Source organism: Tamandua tetradactyla, chromosome X, assembly GCF_023851605.1.
Source record: "Tamandua tetradactyla isolate mTamTet1 chromosome X, mTamTet1.pri, whole genome shotgun sequence".
Taxonomy (NCBI): Eukaryota; Metazoa; Chordata; class Mammalia; order Pilosa; family Myrmecophagidae; genus Tamandua; species Tamandua tetradactyla.
In genome coordinates, this window is record NC_135353.1 from 63,190,450 (window position 1) to 63,214,799 (window position 24,350).

The 24,350-nt window shown below is 40.6% G+C and overlaps 1 protein-coding gene across 1 annotated transcript in view; it reads left to right on the top strand.

Annotated features, from left to right (window-relative positions):
• Window positions 1-24,350, top strand: part of COL4A6 (collagen type IV alpha 6 chain) — a 411,951-nt gene that overhangs the window by 358,971 nt on the left and 28,630 nt on the right. The window contains exons 11-23 of the mRNA XM_077146587.1: window positions 159-200; window positions 1,139-1,231; window positions 2,568-2,621; window positions 9,142-9,201; window positions 10,263-10,307; window positions 10,656-10,709; window positions 11,417-11,486; window positions 12,534-12,644; window positions 13,569-13,709; window positions 14,666-14,770; window positions 18,951-19,111; window positions 19,605-19,784; window positions 20,314-20,497. Coding sequence (XP_077002702.1) covers window positions 159-200; window positions 1,139-1,231; window positions 2,568-2,621; window positions 9,142-9,201; window positions 10,263-10,307; window positions 10,656-10,709; window positions 11,417-11,486; window positions 12,534-12,644; window positions 13,569-13,709; window positions 14,666-14,770; window positions 18,951-19,111; window positions 19,605-19,784; window positions 20,314-20,497 — 1,300 coding nt within the window. The remainder of the gene's footprint in view (window positions 1-158; window positions 201-1,138; window positions 1,232-2,567; window positions 2,622-9,141; window positions 9,202-10,262; window positions 10,308-10,655; window positions 10,710-11,416; window positions 11,487-12,533; window positions 12,645-13,568; window positions 13,710-14,665; window positions 14,771-18,950; window positions 19,112-19,604; window positions 19,785-20,313; window positions 20,498-24,350) is intronic.

Below are 24,350 nucleotides of genomic sequence, written 5' to 3' on the forward strand. Positions count from 1 at the left end.
CATTTGGCCTCCTAACACTAAGTCTTCTGGCTCTGCCAGAGATATACTGGTTTGGTGCAACCTACTTTATGGTAAAAAGACTACATTCCAATGATCTCAGTTCCTAGAACTTGTTTAGTAATTGTTTTTATTTTTCCTCCCTGCACCCTGTGCCCCAGGGGAATATGGGGTTAGGTTTCCAAGGAGAGAAAGGAGTCAAGGTAAATAGATTTTAGAAAATAAGATCTTCATTCCATATGCTCCAAAAATGTCTCTGGTTACATGCATGTATCTGCTTGTGTAAGGGGATTTGGATCTTAGCCTTGGGAAATGAATGTTTCCTAACCCACGTCAGTCTTCTGGTGGGATCTCTTTAGGGCTGTATATACAACATGCCATGTATAAGCTATTGTTCCTTTTCTTTCAAAACATTGTTGTCTCCCTACTCCCAGTTGTGAAGTGTGTGTGTGTCTTATAAACACACTCACTTAAAATATCTTCCTACTCTTTTATTCACCTGGGTATTTCCATGGTGTTTTGTATTTTGTCTCACCTCTTTCTTTTTTTCTTCTCTTCCTTCCATCCCTCCTTCTCTCTCTCTTTCTTAACCTCTTTCATCATTCCCCTTTACTTCCCTCCATACATTTTCCTCCATACAAATTATATGCTAATATTGGGCAGCTTTATGAGAGGCTGGGAGCTTGCCTCCTCCACCCTTCAGGGCTGTCTCTTGTGGATTGCATTGCATATCCAGCCCCCAGTGTTCCAGCATGGAATTCACTGCCACTACTTGTGTTCTTGGCAGGGGTTGAACCAATTATCATTAGACATCGCCACTCACCTTACCCAAACCCTTTCATGGTTCTCTTCTAAATGCCTTTCATGCATGACCATGGTAACCATGAACCTGTGGTTTTCTTTCATCTACCCTCCTTCCTCTCTCTGTAGTAGTGGTGCAAAGTGCATTTGGTCACTCTTGAAATTCTTTTCACCACTTGGCAGTGATATAGCTGTTCCTTCATTGATGCAATAGTGAGGGTGAAGAGTTCAAATCAATGGACAGTTTATTTGTGAATTGCATCCAGAGGATAAACCCACCGTCTGAAGAAAATGGTCTCTGTGGTTTATGCTTTGCTTAATGTTCCCTTGGATCTTATAGGGGGATGTTGGCCTACCTGGTCCTGCAGGACCTCCACCATCCACTGGGGAACTGGAATTTATGGGATTTCCCAAAGGCAAAAAAGGATCCAAGGTAGGTAAATAGACGAATAGGAAAAGTTAATAGGTCCTTTCCTATGAATACTAGAGTTCAACTCAAATAACTCAAATAAGTATTTTCTGGTGCTAGATTTTTATTTGGAAAATGAGGCTAAAAACTGTCTTTGTTTTATCCTTTGTCAAAAGGTTTCTGAAGCGTCTGAGTCTGGTTTTTGCTGTGTGGGTATTAGTGTGCATACCTAGGCTTCTGTTCTATTTTTTGTGTTTCAGTTATGCAGATTCAATTTTCAAGGTGCTCAATAACTTAAAACAAACATTAAATAGTTGTTTTTTCTCCTAAATTCCAGCCCCTTTCACACTTATATTGCCCCCAAAGCACTGTCATGGAATATATACTGTATAAATGATTGCTTTGCGTTACCTCTTAAATTAAGTTGTTTGTCCTCAAAATTTGACGCTGCAAATATAGTATACCATCACCAAGTGGCAGCTTATGTCCTAATTTACCTGATCTGAATTACCAAGATTAAACTGTAAACCTCCTTAAACTAGAGATTTTATAATCTATACTTTTATGTAAGTAAATGTATATCATATTCACGGTTGTGAGAATTGTGTTTGAATGGATGAATGTTATTAAGGTGTGCAGATAACTTTCAGTTACTATCCACCTGAAAAATGAGGACTGCTTTACTTCCCTTCCTTCCTGGGCTACCCTTAAATTTGGTGATTCTGTTCCTGTGGCCAAGGGGTCCAGGCAGGGGAAAGTTTTTATTCCTGTTCCTTTATTCTTGCCTTTGTAGAATCAACAACTTCAGGCCCCCTTCAGGTTTACAGGAAGTAATCATTGATTTGGGTACAGTCTGGAAGCAGATAAGAGATTGCCTGCCTCACTGATCATTCCCAAATCCTGGGGAGACCTAATCTATAGCTAAATTAGTATATCATGGGAAGACAGATTAGAATGCTGTATGTCCCTATCCAAATTGTAATCGCTACCTTTTTTTCCAAAAAAAAAACATTGATTTCTTTGCAGTTTGTAATTTGCTACAGGAAATCTTGTTGACCAGCTTCTTCTACCAGAAATGAACTGATCATATTTTGCATCCCAATTAGCGTGGGCATTTGAGATTCTGTTTTAGACAGTATCCTTTACTTGCCATAGGCCTTGGTCTTTTCCACACCACAAAAGACTCCTTAAACTAAGACATCTTGGTGCAGATACTAGTCAGGGAGCCTGGAGAATTGTTACAACTCTCTAGTGCCCCATTGGTTCCCCATTCCCCAGCCCTAGTAGCTCAAGGGAGCCACCCTCCTTTATGCTCACTGCTTTCTGCTGCTACTCAGTAACTTTTGATTGATTTTTTCAGGGTGAACCTGGACCTCAGGGTTTCCCTGGCATAAGTGGCCCCTCGGGCCTCCCGGTAAGTCTCCTTATTTGGCCACACAGATATTTAAGGATCTGATTGGACAAAAGCTGTAACAGTAGGAAGCTGACAGGAAAACCCCTTCACAGGTTATTGGAGAGAATTCTACCATCTTCTTTATTAGAAGGCATTTAAGGAAATGTTCTTGTTTCTCAAGCCCATAGAGACAATAACTGGTTCCCTACGAGGCTGAATATCTTAGGGGCTATTAGCTCAGGCACTACAGTTGAAACAGACCTAAGCTTGATCAGTTTCTAGCTTATGTGATCTTGGACAATTTTGATAACATTTCTGAGCCAAGTTTCCTCATCTATAAAAAAAGAATAATAATGGGTGGTTATGAGGATTTAAATGAGATAATATACATGAAAAGGACTTACTACATGTCTGGCACACATTTGTTCAGTAAATGGTAGCTAGTCTTAGTAATACTGTCTTCACTTTCATATCTGCTTCTATATTTTAGATTCTTTCATTCAACAATTACCTTTTGAGAACCTGCATGTGCCTGGCATTCTGCTGGACTCTGAGGCTATAACAGTAAATAAGTCAAAGTCAAAGTTCCTTAAGGAGCTTATCTTCTAGTGGGGCACCGGTGTGGGTAGAGCAAGACAATAAACAAGTAAGCAAATGAGTCCATAGCAATTTGATAGAGTGGTAAATGATGCATAGAAGATTTAAAAAAAGGCAAAATGATAGAGAGTGGATGAGATGAGAAGTAGGTGTGTTATTTTGGACAGTGTGGTCAAGAAGGGCCTCTCTGGAGGCAATGCATGAGCTGAGACCTGAATATTATGAGGGAGCCAGACATGTGAAGATCAGGAGGTGTTTCAGGCAGAACGAACCATAAGTGCAAAGAGTCCGAGATTGGCAAAAGCTCAGCATTTTTTTTTCCCAGCCTGTTTTTTTTTTTCTTTATTAGAGAAGTTGTTAAATTGTGGGTTTACAGAACAATCAGGCATAAAATACAGGATTCTTGTATACCACCCTATTATTAACACCTTGCATTGGTATGGAACGTTTGTTAAAATTGATGATAACACATTTTTATACTTGTAATATTAATGATAGTGCATGGTTTCACTTAGGGTTCCCTGTTTGTGTAGTGTAGTTCCATGGATTTGTTTAAAATTCTGTTACCATATATACAATCTAATCTTTCCCTCTTTAACCATATTCAAGTGTGTAATTCAGTGTGGTTAATTGTGTTCACAATGTTGTGCTACCATCACCATCATCCATTAGCAAAACATTTTCATCATTCCAAATAGGAACCCTGTACATTTTTTAAAAACTAAGCATTTTTGAGTAACAGCAAGAAGGCAACTGTGGGTGGAGCAAAGCATGCAGGGCAAGAAACAGTCAGAAAGGCAGGAACCAGGTCATGGCGACCTTTGTAGGTCAAGTATGGCTTTTTGTCTAAGTGTAATTGGAAAAAATCTAACTTGTATTTTTTCATAAGAGCACTCTGACTGCTGGGGGTGGGGAGTGGGCAGGAAGCTCGTGAGGGCAGCAAGCATAGAGGCTCTTGTAGCAGTTCAGATGAGAGGAAGTGATGGTGGCTTGGACTAGGTGACAACAGTGGAAATGGAGACAAGAGGATGGATTAAACATGTAAAATTTTTAATCCTTTTATTATGGAACATTTCAAATGTATACAAAAGTGAAGAGAATGGTATAATGATTCCCATCTCTCCATCATTCAACTTGAACAATTATCAACTCAGGATGAATCTGACGCAAATAGCAAACATATCATCCATTATGTATACCTCAATATTTCTAAAAGATAAAGACTTTTTAAAACAGTGACAATATCATCGGGAATGAATTATCAGTAATTACCTAAGATCAAATACAAGTCAGGATTCAAATTTATCTGACTCTCATAAATATATTTCTTACAGTTGGCTTGTTTGAATCAGAATCCAAGAAGGGCCCACTCATTGTTTTTGGTTTATATGCCTCTTAAATCATAAGATATGTTTGAAAGACAAGCTGACAAGATTTTCATGGATTGCGTTTAGGGGTCAGGAGGGAAATGGATGAACCAAAGATCACTAAGTCTGCCCCTACTCGCTGGCATAATGGGGATAGATGGCTTCAATGCTTTCCTACCATTCTTGAAACACTTTGGGTCTCTCCCGGTGACAAGAAAACAGTTAGTGGAACCAGTGGCACAGGTTCCTTCCATGGTGATCCCTATTACACTGTAGAAATCAAAGGGCATAGACTTTCATCTGTTGAGTTTCCTCGATTTTAATCAACTCTATATGTAATGAATCAGAAAGGAATAAAACCCTGGTATTGGAGACAGGAGACCTATACTTTAGACCCAGTTCCAGCTCCGGGACTTTGGCAAATTGCTGAACTTCTCTCTGTGTACAATATTTTACTTGGCAATGGTCAGATCTACTCTCTTGAGGCTCAGCTGACAATGTCAATTTTCTTTACCAAGTATAAAGCTGTGCTATCCAATATGATAACCACTAGCCACATGCAGCTTTCAAGGCCTTGAAATGTGCCTAGTCTTATTGAGATGTGCTGTAGATGTAAAGTGTACACCACATTAAAAGACTTAATATAGAAAAAATAATGTAAAATATGTCATTAATAATTTTACTTGATTAAATGTTGAGATGATAATATTTATGATATATTGTATTAAGTCAAATATGTTATTAAAATTTATCTCACCTCTTCATTTTTACTTTTTCAGTGTGGCTCCTAGAAAACTTAACATAGTAGCTCTTGTGATATTTATATTGTACAGCACAGATATAAAGCACTTTGCCAGTGGGTTTGGGAATAAGGTTTTCACCTTTCTTTCTAGAGCATTTTCATATAGATTCTAGTCACTCAGCATCATCCCTGTGAGATAGGTAGGGTGTGCCGGTCTTATCCCTCTTATATTGATGGGGAAACCACGGCCTAAATGGATGAAGAGGCTTGTCCAGAGTCATACAGCTAGTTATTGGCAGAGCTGAGACAGACATTTAGCTTCTTTGAATTCTAGCCAATTCAAACATTTTCCCCATACCACACTGCCCCCTACAGCCCAATTTGTTTTTATCAGAGTGGTGGTGGCTTCATTTCTAAAATCTCTTTGAAAGGATTTCTGATCTCCTCTGATGTTATTGGGTTCACTGTCTCACACTCCCTCCCCTTCCTGTCCATATTCTTCCCCAGGGACTTTCCACATTTTCAATTTCAACCCATTCCCTTTTGTTCTGGAAAGAGAGAGAGAGAGAGAGAGAGAGAGAGACGGACTGACAACAGTGCATGGTAGTGAATTACAGTACAGTTTCAAGCTCAGTATTTTCAGTGTTTCAGAGTGTTGGGTGAAAAACAGAAACTCCAGTTGACTGTAAAGTTACCAAATCTGGGAAATACCTCCCTTTAAATAAGAAATACCTCCCTTTATATAAGAATAGCACATTTTCAAAGGGTGGGAATCAAGAAACCAGAATTGCCAGCCCACTTTGGCTGATATATATATTTTTACAGTTGGCTTACTTCAATCAGAATGTAAACAGGGCCCATATAATGCTTTCGGCTTATATGTCTCTTAAATCGATGTGTGATTCTGGTCCAATCATGTAGCTCCTTGGATCCTAATATCTCTATGTGCTTAATGGAGCTATTCATAGGTATCTAATGTGTCCTCTGCCAAGAAAATTGTGAGAAGAAAGATGGTAATGTAGTTGAGGTACTCCAGGCTTTTCACAGGAAACACGCTTCACAAATCCAAAGTCCTCACATTGACTTTCAATGATCAATTCTCACTGAGAAACAAGGTAGCACTTAGGATGGAAATTTCCAGGGAATCCAAATTGTTCTCTTTAACCATTTGCTTCCTTCTCGTCTGAGCCCACATCTTTACAGGAGCTACTTACAAGTAGTCAAACTGACAGATTCATGCTCACCTTTTCTCCTCCTCCTTCCACAGTCAACAAACATCATTGATTTTCTGATTCAGTCCCTGTTGCACATTTTACCCCACTGTTCCCATCAGCACACTTACACTCGTAGGCCGAGTTCTTCACACGGAGATTGTAAAAAAGAATCATATCCCTTTGTGCCCTCTGTCCAAGAGACCAGAAAACACAGCGTAAGGCAAAATGGAAGTGGGAAGGTGAGGGAGAAAAGAAGAAAGTGGCAAATTCTGAGGTAACTATTAGGTGAATCTGAGGTAACTACTGTAGGTAGGGTTCTTCTTCAATTGAATCTCCCCAGAACCAAAAAAAACACCAAGAACACAAGGTCCAGGAGAGAAGGTCTAGAAACAGCTAAGCTAACACTCTAATGAGGCTTTCCAGACCATAGTTAAGAAGGGGTATAGAGATAGCAGGTGCAGGGTAGCCCATGACAAGGGCTAATTGTGACAGAGCAGGTTGCAGGACATATTGATAGAACAGCGTGTTCAGCAGATCCCTGTACAGGGCTCCCTGCCCTGGGAGGCAAGTTTAGCCAACAGCATAATGTCTTGCCAAGTCATTTATGTTTTGTTGGCTTGGACCTCCTCCCCCCGCCCCTGCAAATATACTTTTGTGTTTTTTTTCCTTTTATTTTTAAATTTGGGTTATTTATTTTTGTTCACATTGTAACACAAGCTCTTAGATGCTCTCTCTGAAAATGCAAGAATCTAGAGACTTTCTGCTTTCTGAAGATGAGAAATACAAGGTCTTATTGTGTTTACAACAGTGAGTAAGAAAAGTTTAGGGCATGACACAGTTTCTGGATATGCTTTCTTTCACCCTTTGCATCAGTTTTGTTCTCTGGGTTAAGTATTTACTGTATCACGTTGTATATGTTCAGGTTCCAATGACATACCTTGCAGAACGACAGAAGAGAATATGGCATAGAACTTCTGCTTATAAAACTTTCATATACAGGGCGGTACACTGGTGATTCAGTGGCAGGTTTCTCGCTTGTTATGCCGGAGACCCGGGTTCGATTCCCAGAGCCTGCCCATGTAAAAAAAAAACAAAACAAAAGCTTGCATATACAACCAATCCTAGTACTTTAAGGTACTGAAAGAACTAAACTTTATGGAAGTTTATGGAAGGGGGAGGTTGCTTGAAGCCTTTGACTCCAGCAACCAAAAGGCACACTCCACCAGGTGGCAGCATACTTGGTTTCTGATATGAGATGCAGAAACTAAGATTTCAAATAAGCTTGTATTCAATTTGAACTACAGGCCTTTTAAAGAGAAATCCTACTCAGCATGAGGTCTGGGCTATTTGATGCAAAATAACTATAGATGTAGAAAAGAGAAAAAGCAAGTAGGAACCAAAGCCTGCTTTGAATTGGGCCACACACACACATACACACACACACATACACACACTCCTCCCAGTAAAAAACAAAAATCCCACATTAAAGCAAAAACAAACAAACAAAAAAAGCCCTGGCCTGAAAAATCTAAGGGCTTTTGAACCAATCTTCAGTACCCATAGGAATACACCAAGTATGTAAGAGGAAGAAAAAGCTGCCAGTGAAACTGGAGGAGTGAAATCATACCAGTTGTGTCAGATCACATCAAGAGGACAACAGGAGATGTACTATGACCACATTTAGTGTCTCTCACTAACTTACATTTGAGAAAAGCTTCACTACCTCCTTTACTCTCACAATAAGCCTAAATGTTTTTTGTAAAACTCCATGTTCCAGAAAGTACAATTTTAAACAACAATAACAAAATTACTTCAGTTAAATTTTCTGTGTGCAAATTATTCAATTTGATAATGAACTCTTCTGTATCTTGGGAAACCAGAATATGTTTGCCTTGGATTCAGATAGAAGGAAACTCTCTTGTCCCTAGAGAAGCAAGCCCTCACCTCTTGTGAGCAAGAACAAGAGGGACTGGGGGCCATCTGACAATCCCCTTTGGATTGTCTGTCACAAGAAGAGGCTTCAGGCCATGCTTACATAGAAATATTCTCTACCACAGAAGAGGATGTTTTGGTCCACATGTCTTCAAAGGAGAAAAAACTCATTCCTCCACTGTGAACCGCCAAGGATTTACATACACAATCCTCCATTTGGAAGTCAATCAATCTCCTAGTGAGTGGAAGGCAGCCTGTTCTTATGGAAAGATCCCTAGAATGGAAGTCAAAAGATCTTTACAACCTTTGCTCTCTCATAATTCCATAACCTTGACAAGATGTCTAACCCTTTAGGGAGTTAGTTTACCCATTTGTAAAATCAAGGAGGGTAGATATTTAATCATTTCTATGCTGTTATTCCATGATGCTACAAATGCATGTAATCATATTTTAGGAGGAAGACGCTTTTTGCAGAAACAAAGGGGAACCTTGAATGAGTGGTCCAAATTACTTTCAGGCCCTCTATTCTTTCCTTGCAGTGAGTGACAAGAGATTCAGCATGGTGAGCCTCCTCAGTCAGAGAGCAGCACTGGTCTACTGCATTTTGAAATTACCTCCTTGCTTTAGATGGAGATAGGAAGCCTTTTAGGAAAGCAATGTTATAACCTGCAGTTTCTTTTTTCCTTTAGGGATTTGGAACTACTGGAGAAAAAGGAGAAAAGGGAATCCCTGGTTTGCCAGGACCTAGGGTATGAACCTGGAATGTTGTTTGCCTGGGACTATCAAGTCATCTGGTCCATTTTCTTCCTTATTTGTTTCCTTCTATTATATAGCTTGGTGGACACCTAAGTTTCTCTTTTTGAACCCTTTGGCAGACCCCTAAAACAACCTCCTCTCCACTTAGCCCCATTCCGTTGGATAAGGAATAATGTACCCCTTACTCCACAGAGCACCTCAGCCTATTTACTCTCCTTGCCCTCGTGTATAATTATATCTTGGGCTAAAGAATGATGTGAGTAAAAGAAAAGCTTTCATCCCACTCTTTTCCTAGGGAATGTTGGGAGGAGGAGGGGAGTTGTAGGAATGGAAGAAAGAGGGCCAAGTGCAATCTTTACAGGACAAAAACAAATCTCAGAAGTTCTTGAATAGAGTGGGTGATGTTTGGAGTCAACAATTTCCAGTAATAATCTCACTTCAAATGGAGAAATAACTATTAGGCTCTCAGATTCCTGGCTCCAGACACTGAGGTCTTAGGCTGTAAACAATTGACCAATCTTAGCCTTAAAAAAGAAACATTTTTGAGGATTGTGTATTTAGTTTGAGCATGAAGCTTGTTATGTGTCCTTTAAGTATTTAGGTATATTCATCCATTAACCTGCCATTTCATTTTCTACTTTTCTCTACTCCGTTGTCTTGAAAACACATAATCACCAACAAAGAATGCATTTGGGGTGGGAAACAAGAGGCCCTCCCGTAATCTATTTTGAAATCTCATGACTTGGAACTAATGCAGACTAAGTATAATACCACCCAAACCTTTTACCAAATTCTGCCTAGTACTTAAAATGTTTCCATTTATTTAGCCCTTAAAAAATGCTCCCTGAGGCTATTCAGCCTGATGGATTAGTGCTTAGAAAGAGGTCATTAAGCCAAGTCTAGGAACATTCTCTTACCTGATTTTAGGAGCTGTTAAATCCTAAACTCAGTTGGATAGCTTTGTTATGTAAGTGTAGTGGCTTTTTCTAGTGTGGGCTCTTAATCTTTCTTGAAGGTGAGTCTATTCTCTTTCAAAAGTCTATTCTCTTTACAGGGTCCCATGGGTTTGGAAGGAGTCCAAGGCCCTCCAGGGAGTCAGGTATTTTGGTTAACATCATTAAAGGCTTGGGATTCAAATCCCTAATCAATAAATTCTTTTGCTTTACTTAACATGACTATCAATCCAAAGGGATTGATTGTCTACCTCCCTTTGGTATAATCTTAACCACACTCTTCTTTTTTCTTCACCCATAAAAATGGGTAGCCAGTGTCAAATCAGTGCCATGCCAGGCCATGGTCATATTTCTTGGCTTCCAGAGTCAGGTAAAAGCCACATCTTGTAATGCCAGCCGAGATCTCTGTACTGTTTGCCCTGGCTTAACCCAAAGATCAGTGCCCCCTATGATCTTAGGCATTCAACTTAGTGATAACTATGTTTCTGTCACAGGGCAAGAAGGGATCCCCAGGTTTCCCTGGGCTTAATGGATTCCCAGGAATTAAGGTAATATTGCTGCAAAGTGAAAATCCAGAATTGGGGAGGTGAAGAGTGAAAGATTACCATAAATGCCAACATATATGATGAAACATTTTTTAATATTTTGAGGATTTACATGTGACTCTTTTCTCAAGAAATGCACATGCAACCTACTTTGAAAACACAAAGGTGATAAGTTTTCTTTAGATGATACTTAATTAGTGGCAGGCCGAGGCTCAGGATCTGATAGAAGCATGTCCATTCATCTGAAGAGGAATATTTGATTACTGACATTGTTTAGAATGGTCAATATTTAGGTTTTATTATAGTTTTTAAATTCTCTACAAACAAGACATCCCTTTGTTGTCTACACTTGGGGCAGAGAGCCCTCACCACTCCAGTCTTGATATGCCCTGTACCTGAATCTGGTACCTGAGTCCCTCTTCTGGGAGAATTAAGACTCTTTTGACTTCCTCTGCCTGACATCATTCACTGACAAGGTCAGTAACAGTAGTAGAGTTCCAGCCTCCTGAGAGTGAAAAAAGGAGTTGAAACTTTGCTCCATTCTTAGAACCTCTTGGGTACAGCTATGTTGTCTGTGATATGTTCCCCAGGCCCAGAAGCAGATTGTCTTGGAGTAGCATTGCAAAAATTGGGGATTGGCTTTGATGGCACATAGATCTTTGGTGATGAGGTTATGACAGTATTTGTGTTTAATGAATTAATCTTTGCAGGGAGAAAAAGGTGGCATTGGCCTGCCAGGCCCAGATGTTTTCATCGATACAGATGGTGCTGTGATCTCAGGTGCAACTTTTCACTGATTTGAGTGAAGAAGAAAAGGCAGTAATTGTTAAAAAAAAATGTATATATTTTCAGCCACGTGGTTGCTGCTAAACACAGTACTCCCAAGGGCCCAAGTGCTGAGTCTTCAAGGGAAGTCCAGGAATCCCTTTAGTGAATAAAGTTAACTCCCATCTCTTGGGCAGAGAGGCCAGGGCTAGATCTCCATTATTTGTGTTGGGTCCGTTGAAACTAGGAGTTGGGTCTGCCTGGGCCTTGACAGAGGCAAATGCTCCTCCTGGTAATGCTTAGGGAAGGATTGGTAGAGTCCCAAATTGAGCGATTTCAACTTGATGCAATGGGACACTCAAGGTCTTATGTAGATGATGCTATGCATTCTTGAGCTTGACAATTTTAATAAAAATGGAAAAAATACCTTTTGCCAAAGGAGCAAGTGGATGACAGCCCCCTCAACAACTGTATATGATGCTTAGAGCTTGTCTTCATTTCTCCTTATCCTAGTTACTATGTATGCCCAACTCTTCCTTTTGCATTCCCCAAAGATACAGATGCCCAATATCTCTAGCTACTTCTTGCTCTAGTAAAGGCTTCTACTATAGTACCTCTTCCATCTGGATCTCAATAAGGCCTGAGAGGTCTCATCACCTCAGGCCCATGCACTCTCTGGTAAACTCATTGACACTAACAGTGGCTTCCTGTGTTCCATTCCCAGGAAACATACATGTATAGTGCACAATAATACCTTAACACAAATGGTGGGCATTTGAGGCATTACAGCAAATTAGCAGTAATAGAAAAACCTCCCAGCTCTTAACAAATCATATCATGGAAGGCAAGCCCTGGTCAAACGAATTCTGAACACTAGTGGAAATTTGGCTCTGGTAGTCTGATTGTCCCATGAGGCCATCTGCATCTGTGAGAGCTGGGAAGGGCAAAAAGATACCTGTCAACCCAGGGCAGCAAACTGCATCTCTTCCTGGGCACTTAGTAACATGTGTGAGCCTCCTCTGAGTTTGCTTACTGTTTTTTTTGTTCTCATTGAAATGCCAGGTTATCCTGGTGATCCCGGTGCACAAGGCCTCCCAGGTCTTAAAGGAGATGAAGGTATCCAAGGCCTGCTTGGCCCTTCTGGCAGTCCTGGCTCCCCAGCTCTCTTTCCAGGTAAAACAAACTAATCTGTTCCTTGTGAAGATCAGTCCTATATCCACTCTGGTACCCAGCATCCCCTTCTATATCTGTGGGTCTGGGCACACACCTGTCCAAAGTCACAAGAAAGGTAGGCTATAGTCAGTAAGTTTCGCGTTGCCAGCCCAAGGTTAATATATGATAGGGTTGGGCCTGGGTGAGCAGATTTCGTATAGTCTAAATAATATACCATAGCTCGTTAGGCAATCCCAGACTACGTAGCAACCAGAAGGGGCCTGGATTGGGCTGCTGGAGCCCTGCCCCCTCTGTAGATGTGTTGTCCCAGTTGATGCTTGCAGAGAAACTAACAAAAGCCCAGAGGAAAATTTATACCCAGGCCCTTACTCTATGCTTACTTAACTAAGGTGCTAAATGGCTCCAGGATCCTATAAGTGACATCCTGAACCAATTTCAGAGGGACATACCCAAATGTGCAAGCAGAGAAAGGGCATGTCATGCTCAGGGAGGCAGTGGTGTCCCAGACATAAAACCTCAGACAGTACTTTTAAAGGCAGCAGTTTCTAAACTTCTTAGGGGAGGCACTGCTGGCCCCAGCTTCAAGGTGGAAAAAATAAGAAATGGGAGGCTGAAAACACAAGTTTTTCCTTTCAAGTTTTACATCAAGAAGCCCCTGACCATATTTTCTCACTTCTATGGCCTCATTTTCCTAAAAGGTTGGGCTAAGTGAGCCCTAAGGACCCTTCTAACTCTGAGGCTAAAAAAAAAAGGGTAATTTTCCCTGAGGAGAGAATTTCCTGCTCTCCCTAAAGAGAGAAACCTACTGACCCAGGCCCCAAATTCTCCCTGAGCGTTAGTTTTCAACATGTTGCCACTGATTTCGAACACTTCTGAAGAGTAGGGTGACATAATGAGCATATTTTTGTGGGTTTATCCTTCTAGGAGCCCCAGGTGTGCTGGGATCTCAGGGTGTTCCGGGTCTAAAGGGGAACCGAGGAGACCCAGGCCACACCACAATAGGGGCAGTTGGCCTCCCAGGTAGAGATGGTTCGTCAGGCCCACCAGGCCTACCAGGACCTCCTGGTAAGTTTTTCCTTTCTGGCTTTGGTCTTGAGATTCAGGGTGTGATCCAGGCTGCAGAATAAGCGTGATTGTTGAAGGAGCATCTCACAGGTGAGACAGTTTAGCCAGGATATGTGAGGACTGCAGAGGGGGAGTGATGCATACCCTGTCCTTGCTCAGTCAGAGCCCTGTCTCTACAGTTATCAACTACTGTACTGATACTGATACATTTATCAACTCTAGCAGAGAGTTCTTATTCATCAAGGAACAAGCAAACTTTGGTCATCTTGATGACTACACACTACCTAATGCCTTCTGACTTTTGTACCCATTCCCAATCCACCTTTCACCATTCTCAGCCCCTTGGCCTCTGCTCATTTAGCATTGAAAGAAACAACTTTGACTCCTTCAAGCTTCCCCTGGTCCACACGGCTGTAATGGGGGGGTTGTGAGCCTAAGAAAGGAGAAGCCAAGCCTGGATCCTCAAGATGGAAGGTGGCTAATAGGAGCCTAGGCAGGGACTATTTTTCTGAGATCTTATACCTGAGTATAAGATTCTGTTTTCTGAGAGAAAAGCTGGCCACCCCTGGCATAATTTTTGGAACCTAAATTCCATGACCATTGCAGCTTATACCCATTTCCTCTTTTGTCTTAAGGGGACATACTAGAGTAGGCACTGAGACTGTTGGGTTGCTGAAGCTATCTTGTTCATTCCTGTATTCCCAGTGCCTAGTACAGTACCTGAAACATAGTAGGCATTCTGTAAGTATTAGTGTAATGAATCAAGCCAATAGGGGATCACATTGGCTCCTTGCTGCAGACTTGAGGTCCCTGTCTTGGATTTTTTGTTTCTGCTTTGGTTGTTGAGCCTCAAACACTCAGGCCTTGGTGATTCTTGGTGATTGAGCTGCTGTGCTGAGTTTTGTGAGTCATTAGGCTCATGTAAGGTGCCAGTATTTTGTTTCTTTTTCCTAAAGGTCCAGCATTTGAGTTTGGAACCCTACAGAACACAGAGCCAGGGTTCCCTGGTCTCCGAGGAGAACGAGGTCCAAAAGGAAACCCAGGCCTCAAAGGAGTAAAAGGTGATTTGGTCCCCTTGAGTTTCTTTTTTCCACAAACTCCCCAGAGAAGGCTTTATAGAACAGGAGCAAGCCAACAGCAATCTTGGGAAGAAGCAATCTTGGATCTTGAGTGGGGATTTGATGATAAGATTGTTGAAAGTGCAGTATTTGGGGCTTTAAGACTGAGGGTGGCCATTTCACATTGGCCAAAGTGGCTTGCAGGCTGCTCTTCCTATCCCCTTCTGCAGAACTGGTGCTGGCAGTCCAGGGTGTTTACCAGTACATACTTCAACCACTCTCAGTTTGCAAGACCGAGACTGAAAGTAATTTATTATCACCTATAACCAGAAGGAAAGGGTTCTGGCCAGGTAAAAACCTGGCGTTCTGAGAAAGCCAGCTGATTCTGAGAAATATCTCCAGTCCTCACTGATATTGAAGAATTGATTGATTACCCAAGCCTTTGGCTGTACTGCTTCTCTCCATCTCCTTGCTGCCTTTGGGTCATTCCCTTATTCCTTACTCTGAGGGCAAGATGTTAACATTCAAATAAATCAATTCAATATGGTTGTAGCCCAGGCCAGAGTGGAGGACGAGGTGGAAACTACAGGCTGAAGAGACATTTGTGGATTACCTAAGGGTTTTGGGTATCTGAGATCTCCCCTCTCCTCTCAAGGAATTAACAGCTTCTCCTTCACTCCAAACAGAAGTCCTAACTTCCCTGTTTCTCATTGTATTGTCATGAAATTTCAATATCTAAGTTCAGAGCTAGTTAGGAAGTTTCTGAAAGATCTCTGCAGTTCAGATCCATGGAAGATTTATTTGAGCGGAGGGAGCACTAAATTGCAAGTCTGGACTTTAGGATGTTAATCTTGGCCTTTCATTGGCTCACTACAGAGCTGATGTGTTTCTCAACACCATTCTCACTCCCGAAATGGTCAACTCTAATCCCTTTCCATGGGACCAGAATATTTTCTCCAAGTTTGTAGTAGTGATTCTCAAGCTTCACTGTAAATGAGAATTGCCTAGGGGGGAATATTAAAAATCAGGTTTTGGGATCTGACCTCTAGAGAGTCTAACTGACTAGAACAACCTTATAACAAGCAACAGAAGTGACTGATGCAGATCCCTGGATCACACTTTGAGAAATGCTAACCTAGAGAACAGACTGTTCTCTCAGAGTTCAGGATTATCACTTTTCTAAAAGTAAGAGACCCTGCAGATCTTAAGGGACTTCAGAGTCACCTATATTGACACCAATTCTCAGTTTACAGCCCGAAGACATGGAAAATATAGGTGATTTCTTTATATCCCTTAGCTGGTTAGCGTAGGTCAGTAGTTTTCTGACTGCACATTGGCTGCGCCAATGGCTGGACCCCATCCAGACAAATGAAATCAGAAATACTAGTACAGACATACTTTGATGGAGAAGGAAGCTAGGTCATTTTCTCTATTCTCTGAAGGCCTTTGTTTTAATTATATTTTTCTTTAATTGAAAAACCAAAACACCATGCAAATATGAACATTCTTAGCATACATTCTATACATTGTGTACAATCAATGGCTCACAATAACATCACATAGTAGTATATTCATCACCATGATCATTTTTTAGAACATTTGCATCACTCCAGAAAAAGAAATAAAAAAAAGAAAAAACTCATACATACTATACCCTTTACCCCTCCCTCTCATTGACCACTGGTATTTCCCTCTACCTAATATATTTTTTCTTTTTTTAAACTCTTTTAATTTTTTATTATTTATTTTAACTTTTTTATTGTATAGTATAACAGATATACAAAGCAAAAAAATAAAAAGGCAATAGTTTTCAAAGTACTCTTCAACAAGTGATTACAAGACAGATCCTAGAGTTTGTCAAGGGTTGCCATATGATCCTCTCATATTTTTCCTTCTAGCTGCTCCAGAGTAGAGGAGGCTAGAGGGCTTAAATATTTTTTTATCATCACAATCGACTTTTTTCCCTTCTTTTTTTGTGAAAAATAACATATATACAAAAAAGGTATAAATTTCAAAGCACAACACCACAATTAGTTGTAGAACTTATTTCAGACTTTGACATGGGTTACAATTTCACAGTTTTAGGCTTTTACTCCTAGCTGCTCTAAAATGCTGAAGACTAAAAGAGATATCAATTTAATGTTTCAGCATTCGTTTTCATTTGTTAAATCCTATCTTCTACGTATAACTCCACCATCACCTTTGATCTTTACATCCCTCTCTTTAGGGTTGTTTGGGCTATGGCAATTCTAAATTTTTGCTATTGGAAGGGTCTGTCACTAATATGGGGTAGGGAGATGGAACTACCTGATGTTCTGGAGAGGCTGGGCTAGGTTTCAGGACTTATCTGGACCAGGGACCCATCTGGAGGTCATAGGTTTCTGGAAAGTTACTCTAGTACATGGAACCCTTGTGGAATCTTATCTATTTCCCTAAGTGTTCTTTAGGATTGGCTGGAATGGTCCTGGTTGGCGGTTGGTAGGTTATGATAGATAGCAAGGTCTAACCACTGAAAAGAGCAACCTCCAGAGTAGCTTCTCAACTCTATTTGAATTCTCTCTGCCACTAATACGTTATTAATTACACTTCTTTTCCCCCTTTTGGTCAGGATGGAATTGTTGATCCCATGGTGCCAGGTCTGAATTCATCCCTGGGAGTCATCTCCCACGTCGCGAGGGAGACTTTCACTCCTGGTTGTCATGTCCCATGTAGCGGGGTGGGCAATGATTTCACTTGCAGAGTTGTCTACCCAATATATTTTAACCTTTGTTCCTCCTATTTTTTTCTATACCCCTTACCACTCCCTTTCATTGATCACTAGTATTTCAACCTACTCAATTTGTTTTAACATTTGTTCCCCCGTTACTTATTTATTTTTAATCCATATTTTTTACTCATCTATCCATACCGTAGATAAAAGGACCATCAGACACAAGGTTTTCACAATCACATAGTCACATTGCGAAAGCTATATCATTATACAGTCATCTTCAAGAAACATGGCTACTGAAACACAGCTCTACAGTTTCAGGCACTTCCCTCTAACCTCTCTAATACACCTTAAACTAAAAAGGGGATAGCTATATAATGTGTAAGAATAATCTCCAGGATAACCTCTCGGCTCTGTTTGAAATCTCTCAGCCAGTGACACTTTATTTTGCCTCATTTCTCTCTTCCCCCTTTTGGTCGAGAAGGTTTTCTCAATCTCCTGATGCTGAGTCCCAGATCATTTTAGGATTTCTGTCCAAAGTTGCCAGGGAGGTTTAGGCCCTTGGGAGTCATGTCCCACATAGAGAGGGGGAGGGTAGTGAGTTTGCTTGCTGTGTTGATTGAGAGATAGGCCACATCTGAGCAACAAAAAGGGTTCTCTGGGGGTGTCTTTTAAGCCTAATTTTAAGTAGGCTTAGCCTATCTTTTGTGGGGTTGAGTTTCCTATGAACAAACCCCAAGATTAAGGGCTCGAGCTACTGATTTGGCTGTCCCCTTTGCTTGCGAGAATATCAGGAATTCTCCAAATGGGGAAGCTGAATTTTCCCTCTTTCTCACCATTCCCCCAAGGGGACTTTGCAAATACTTCTTTAGTCACTGTTCAAATCACTCTGGGATTTATCGGGGTATCGCTGGAAAACCTATGAAATCTCATGCCTTATTCAAGGTTCCATGTACTTATGGTGTTCAATTAATCTGTCCATATAAGTTATATTAGGAAATACACTAGTTAAAATATAAATTTTGTACCAAATAAACATTTTTTTTAGTTTCACACAAAAGTTGAAGTTTTAAAATATGAATGACCATCTATTTTAAATATCCTGTAATATTGACATTCCTTTGTTCTTCCTCATGTAAAAACATTTTTTTTTAACTTGTACATTTAGTCACTATTATTATACACTCTAGGCATTCCTAGATTATACCATCTCAGTCTTTATCATTTATCTGTCCTTCTGGTTTCATATGCGCCCGCAGCCCTCCTCCCTCTATCATTCTCACATTCAGCTTCATTCAGTGTTTTAACATAATTATATTACAGTTAGGTAGTATTGTGCTGTCCATTTCTGAACCCTGAAGTCCTTTTAATTCCGTCCGTAAAGCTTTTCAAGTCACAGATAACTATCATCAGGTCTCCCTTCTTCTTGGAAGGATGTCTTATTTTGTTGCATGTTGTCTTTTTTTTCCCCAGGGAACTCAGGTTTTTGTGCTTGTGATGGTGGTGTCTCCAACACTGGACCACCCGGAGAACCAGGGCTGTCTGGGCCACCAGGTCTCATGGGCCTTCCAGGCCTCAAAGGAACCAGAGGAGATTCAGGCTCCGAGGGCACAGAGGGCCTAGCAGGGGATCCAGTAAGTTTTGCCAAACTCTGGACCTTAGGGAGCAATAGGAGCTTTCAAATGTCCCCTTGCTCCCCACCAATCACTTTTGTAAAGCACATAAAAGAAAGATGGGATCAAAACAAAGCTTCAAGTTTTAAATCTGTACTATGAAGAGGTCTGACTAGATGGTCTCTAAAGTCCTTTTTTGCCTTAAGCTACCTATTTGCCTCCCTGTATCCTTCCCTACCTCTCTCCCTTCCTTTTTTCCTCCCACAAAATGGAGATTGTTTACATTTGCCTAGCCGTGAAGATAAAATTGGAATTAAGACTACATTCCTCTCCTCAAAGACTTCAAAATTTTAGAAAATAAATGGACAATTATAATCAAAGATGACAACATAATAAAGTGCCCACACATTGCCCAAATGTACCCAGGTGTCTGTTTTAGGTCAGACCTTATGCTAGGTATCAGAATTCCATGAAGTCTGCATCTCCTGATTATTCCCTTTTTTCTCTTTGTCAGGGTTTATTTGGGCCTCCAGGTTCTGTCGGCCCCAAAGGAGTTAAGGGAGAACCAAGTCTCAGTACAGGATCAGGGATGCCAGGGGAACAGGGTGATCCTGGCCCTCAGGGGTTCCCTGGTGAGACGGGAGCCCCAGGCAAGGATGGAGTACCAGGTTTACCAGGTCTGCCAGGGCCTCCGGTAAGTTCATTGTTCCTGAGTTATTATCTTGATTAATTCTCACACTTAATTTAGGGCTCTTGGATCCTCGACTATGAGGCAAGGTGGAATAGAGTTCTGGAACATCTCTTCCTGCCTTTGCTACTGATTAATTAAGATAGTCAGTATACTTTTTGCTCTGTGCTTTTCCTTTCTGTAAAATGGGAACATTTTTTATCAGAATAGGTCACTGTCTCATTTGATAAATGCTAGTAACAATTGACCATATTACTTAAAATGCTTCTGCTTTCTGATGGTTTTCCCTTTAAATAATTCAGTTGCTTTCTGAAAACTCAAGGATTACTGTTTATGCTACTCTTGCTTTCCACCCTCCAACCTTTTCCATTGTCAAATAACCCAGTGCTGATAAGACTCATTCCCACTAACTAAATGCAGAAGAGATTGATTGATGCAATAGGGTAATAGAGAAGAATTTTAACGAATATTGAACCATTAGTCGTATTGGTTACCTATTTCCCTGCATTCAGATTCTTTTTTGTGTATTGTCTAGGGTGATGGTGTACAGGGCTTTCCAGGAGAAAAGGGGTTTCCAGGACTTCCTGGTAAAAAAGGCCATCATGGTCCAACTGGCTCCCCAGGAATTGGGCTGCCAGGGCCTCCTGGACCTCGTGGGCTCCCTGGAGATCATGGAATAGATGGATTACCAGGGCAACAAGGTCCCCCTGGACCTCCAGGTGAGTCAAGGATTCTGATGGCTTTGGATATGAAAACCCAGTAGAGTGTAGATATGAACCAGGTTCATTGCATGAGGTATGTTATAAGAAGTGACTTGTCCGGCTATAATCACTACTTTCGATCTTCTAAAAGGTTTTCATGTGGGAGAAGGATGGTAATTGTATTAGGGTAAGCTTAGAGGGTAGAACAACATAGATTTCAGATCTACTTAGTGAAGAACTTTCTAACACAGCTGTCTGAAAATGTAACAGGCTACCTTGGGTGGATACAACCTCAAAATCACTGGAAGAGTTCAAGCAGAAGCTGGGTGACCATTTTCTAAAAATGCCATAAAAAATAATGAGTGGGAGATTGAGCAAGGTGTCCTCTAAATTGAATGGTAATATTATTCCATCAGGGAAGAATCTTTCCTCAATTCATGGAATCTCAGAATGGGAAGAGACCCTAGTTGTATCTAATTTAGTCCCCATTTGATCCCTTAAGTTCCCCTTTATATAACTTTTTATTCTCCTTGAATTTCAGGATTTGTAATGAATGATGGTCCTGCTTATAGATTGTAAAGTTACTATTTTAATAACTCATCTTCTTCCATACAGCCAGAACAGCTCTTCATCCCAATACTTATGCTTCTATTTACCACATTTCTACTTGTCATTTGAAGTTTATAAACCAGAGATTTATCTCTTATTCTTTGCTGCAATGCCTCATATTGTTCCCTTCCTTTTTGGCTACTAAGCTCTTATGATCACGTTTAACTTACCAAACTCCTTCATGTTTGTGGAAATAAATGGATGATTGGTTGGTTGGTTAGATGGATGGATGGATGGATGGATGGATGGATGGATGGATGGATGGGTAAGTGAATGGCAAGAAGTTCCTAATTAGTCTCTTATTTCCTACCTCTAGAATTTCCCCCCTCAATTCTACCATGCACACTGTACAATTTAATCTCTGTAAAGTGCCAATTTCAACATGTTACTCACCTAATCCAAGACCACCAATGTTCTCCACTGAATGGAAGATAATGTCCAAACTCCTGATCTTGAAATTAAAAAGTCTCCAAATGCAGCCTTTTCAACCATATCGTACACAATGAAAATAGATAAATAAACAGAAGATGTACCATACCAGTCGTTTTCACTGTCTTCAAACACAATGCATTCATTTCCAATTCCAAGATTTTGCCCATGTTGCCTTTTTCTGGAATTCCCTTCCTCTTTCCTCTACATAGTCACATCCTAGCCATCCTTCAGAGCTCAAAATAAGTTCTACTTTATCCATTAAGCCTTACCTTGACCTCCACCTATATGTCATTGTCACCTAATTATATATTTCCTTCCATTAATGCTTTGACTTTTCCTAACTACATAGTAAGCGTCTTGATAGCAAGGAAGATGAGTGACATTTCTCAGTGTTTCTCAACATGCCTAGCAGAGTACAGTGTTCCGTAGGAGACTAATATATACTTGCAGAAGAAAGGGCCTTTCTAATAACCAAGAAGCTATTTATTAGACCCTATTTTTCCTCTTTCCACCTTGTCACCTTGAAGAATTAATTTTTAAAATTTTTTTGAAAAAACGCAAAATCAAGACCTAGGATATTAGGTCTTATAAAGTTTTATTTATTTTAAAATCTACCTACTAATGAATTGGTGTAATAAGGATAATGGTATAGGTTAAAAATTATTGAGTCAAGATTCTTAAAACCATTCATTTCATAAATCTCTATAAAGGTGTGAGGAATTTTATCAAAGACATTCTGCCCTTTGGAAGGTCTGGTAACAGCTGTAGTTGTGGTTCCAGCTCTGCCTTTTACCAGAGATACTACTCACAGTCATGTCCACAGCCCCTCTGCCAATTGGGCATGCACTCTACATCAACCCATTTTTAAGGCAACTAGGTATTCGACTGAGTTATAATAACATGGCACTGATAAACTTATAAACCCCAAATCTTCTGGATATTATAAATAGCTGCATTGCCAGGAAAAGGAATGCAATCATTAGAGGCCTTTAAACTTAGTAGTGTGAATTATTACAAACCCTGGGCAAGCAGCCAACTGCTGTTTCTAAAGAGGCTCTGTTCCAGATGCTGATAATAATCAATCACCCTGATTATTACTGAAACAGCTACTATAAGTTTGATCAGGTATGGGTGCCAGCCCTCTCACCTCAATTCAGACAGGGAATTTGATTGGTGGGTATGTCTGGGCTTCCCTTAGGCCTCAAGAAACTTCTGTCTTGATTTAATTTTCTTCTTTACTTTCTTGGTCTACATGACTGCTGCTGCAGAGAGAACGATGGTGGAGAAAGCTTAGACACAGAAGGAGATCAGAGCTAGCTAGGCCTAGAGGTTCTCAGACACCAGTGTTGGCAAAACACCCCTTCCTTTTTGTTCACCTTTGTCTCAGACACTCAAAATGGCCTGAACACCACACTGGAGCCTCTGGTTGGGTAGGAGTGATCCTGAGGCTGATGTGCAAAGTCTGACACTGTCATTGCTTTGGAGGCTCCTTGACATATACTTCTTTGGAGCAGTAAGAGAGTAAATAGGTATGCAGCCTCCTAGAATGGCTGATTTCTTTTACAATGCATGCTGATGGCTTTCCTCTTATCTACCTTAAGCAACTTCATTTTCTGTACTTCACTGGGGCCATAACTTGCCTTGTAGAACTACCTTGAAAGATCCATGTGTGTCTGATCTTTATTCATTGTACCCAGAGCAAATTGAAATCTTAGAATCTTGATAACCAAAGATTCTTTTCATTCTGAAAATGAATTTTTGCATCAATGAGGAAAATTGTGAATAATTAGGTCATTTATTACATGTCCACAACAAACCATGAGTAGGGCTGATTATCACTTTGTTGAGGAGAGAAGGCTCTGAATTCAGAGATGTAAATAGAAGAGCTGATACCAGTATGACTTGAAGTCCTCACCTTCTCTCCGTTTTGACCCTTTGCTTGTATTACACAGATCTGGTGTTATGTACAGGATTGGCCTGTTACAAAGTTATGAAGGGGGAAGTATATTCTCGGTTGCCTCTGGTTTCTATTCGTCTTCCCTTTTATCATTATCTTTCCTGTCCCGGAACATTTCCAAATGCTTATCATTGGCCCCATCCTCTAAAGGCTTTGTTTTTATTAGGCTGTCACAAAGGAAGAGAACCTATTGAACTGATCTGATAAATTGAGGATGGATGGCTTTATGTCTGGACCTAGCCCAGATATATTTTCAATTGACCCAGCTTTTTTGTTTATTTGTTTTGTTTTGTTGACATAAAGCAATCGAATTGCAATGGTGAATTTTGGCACATTGGAGCCAATGGGCTGCTGAGATATTTGGAAGCAGGAGAGTCTTTCTGCAGGTCCCTCTCACGATAACATCAGTGGAAGCAGTTCTTCAGCCAAGCCCTTAGGAACTGGGCTAGAACTAAATATGGGGTTAGAAGCCCTCTCCTGGTGAAGCATCTCACCATGAGGTGCTTGCGCCTAGAGCTCGTACATAGAAGGGAAATAATCTTCAGGAATAGGTTTGTTAGCTCAATATCTGGGAGGATGGAGGTGGGGGTGTGACCATCTATGAAGGTGGATCCAGGTCTGTGGCGGTCTCTCCACCTGTGGTAATATGACTATAGAAATGTGAGATCTAGAAGGCAGAAAGTTGCTGCCCAAGCTACAAAGTATCTACCTGACTGAGAGGGGAACCCAGAGATTACCTTGCTCTGCCTCTTTTAAATATTCTTCCTTAAGAAAGATGCTAAGAACTCTTATTCACTGAGCACTTACTAGAGTGCCAGGCACTAAGCTAAATGCTAATTAGCACTATTTTGTGTAAACTTCACAGATACCACA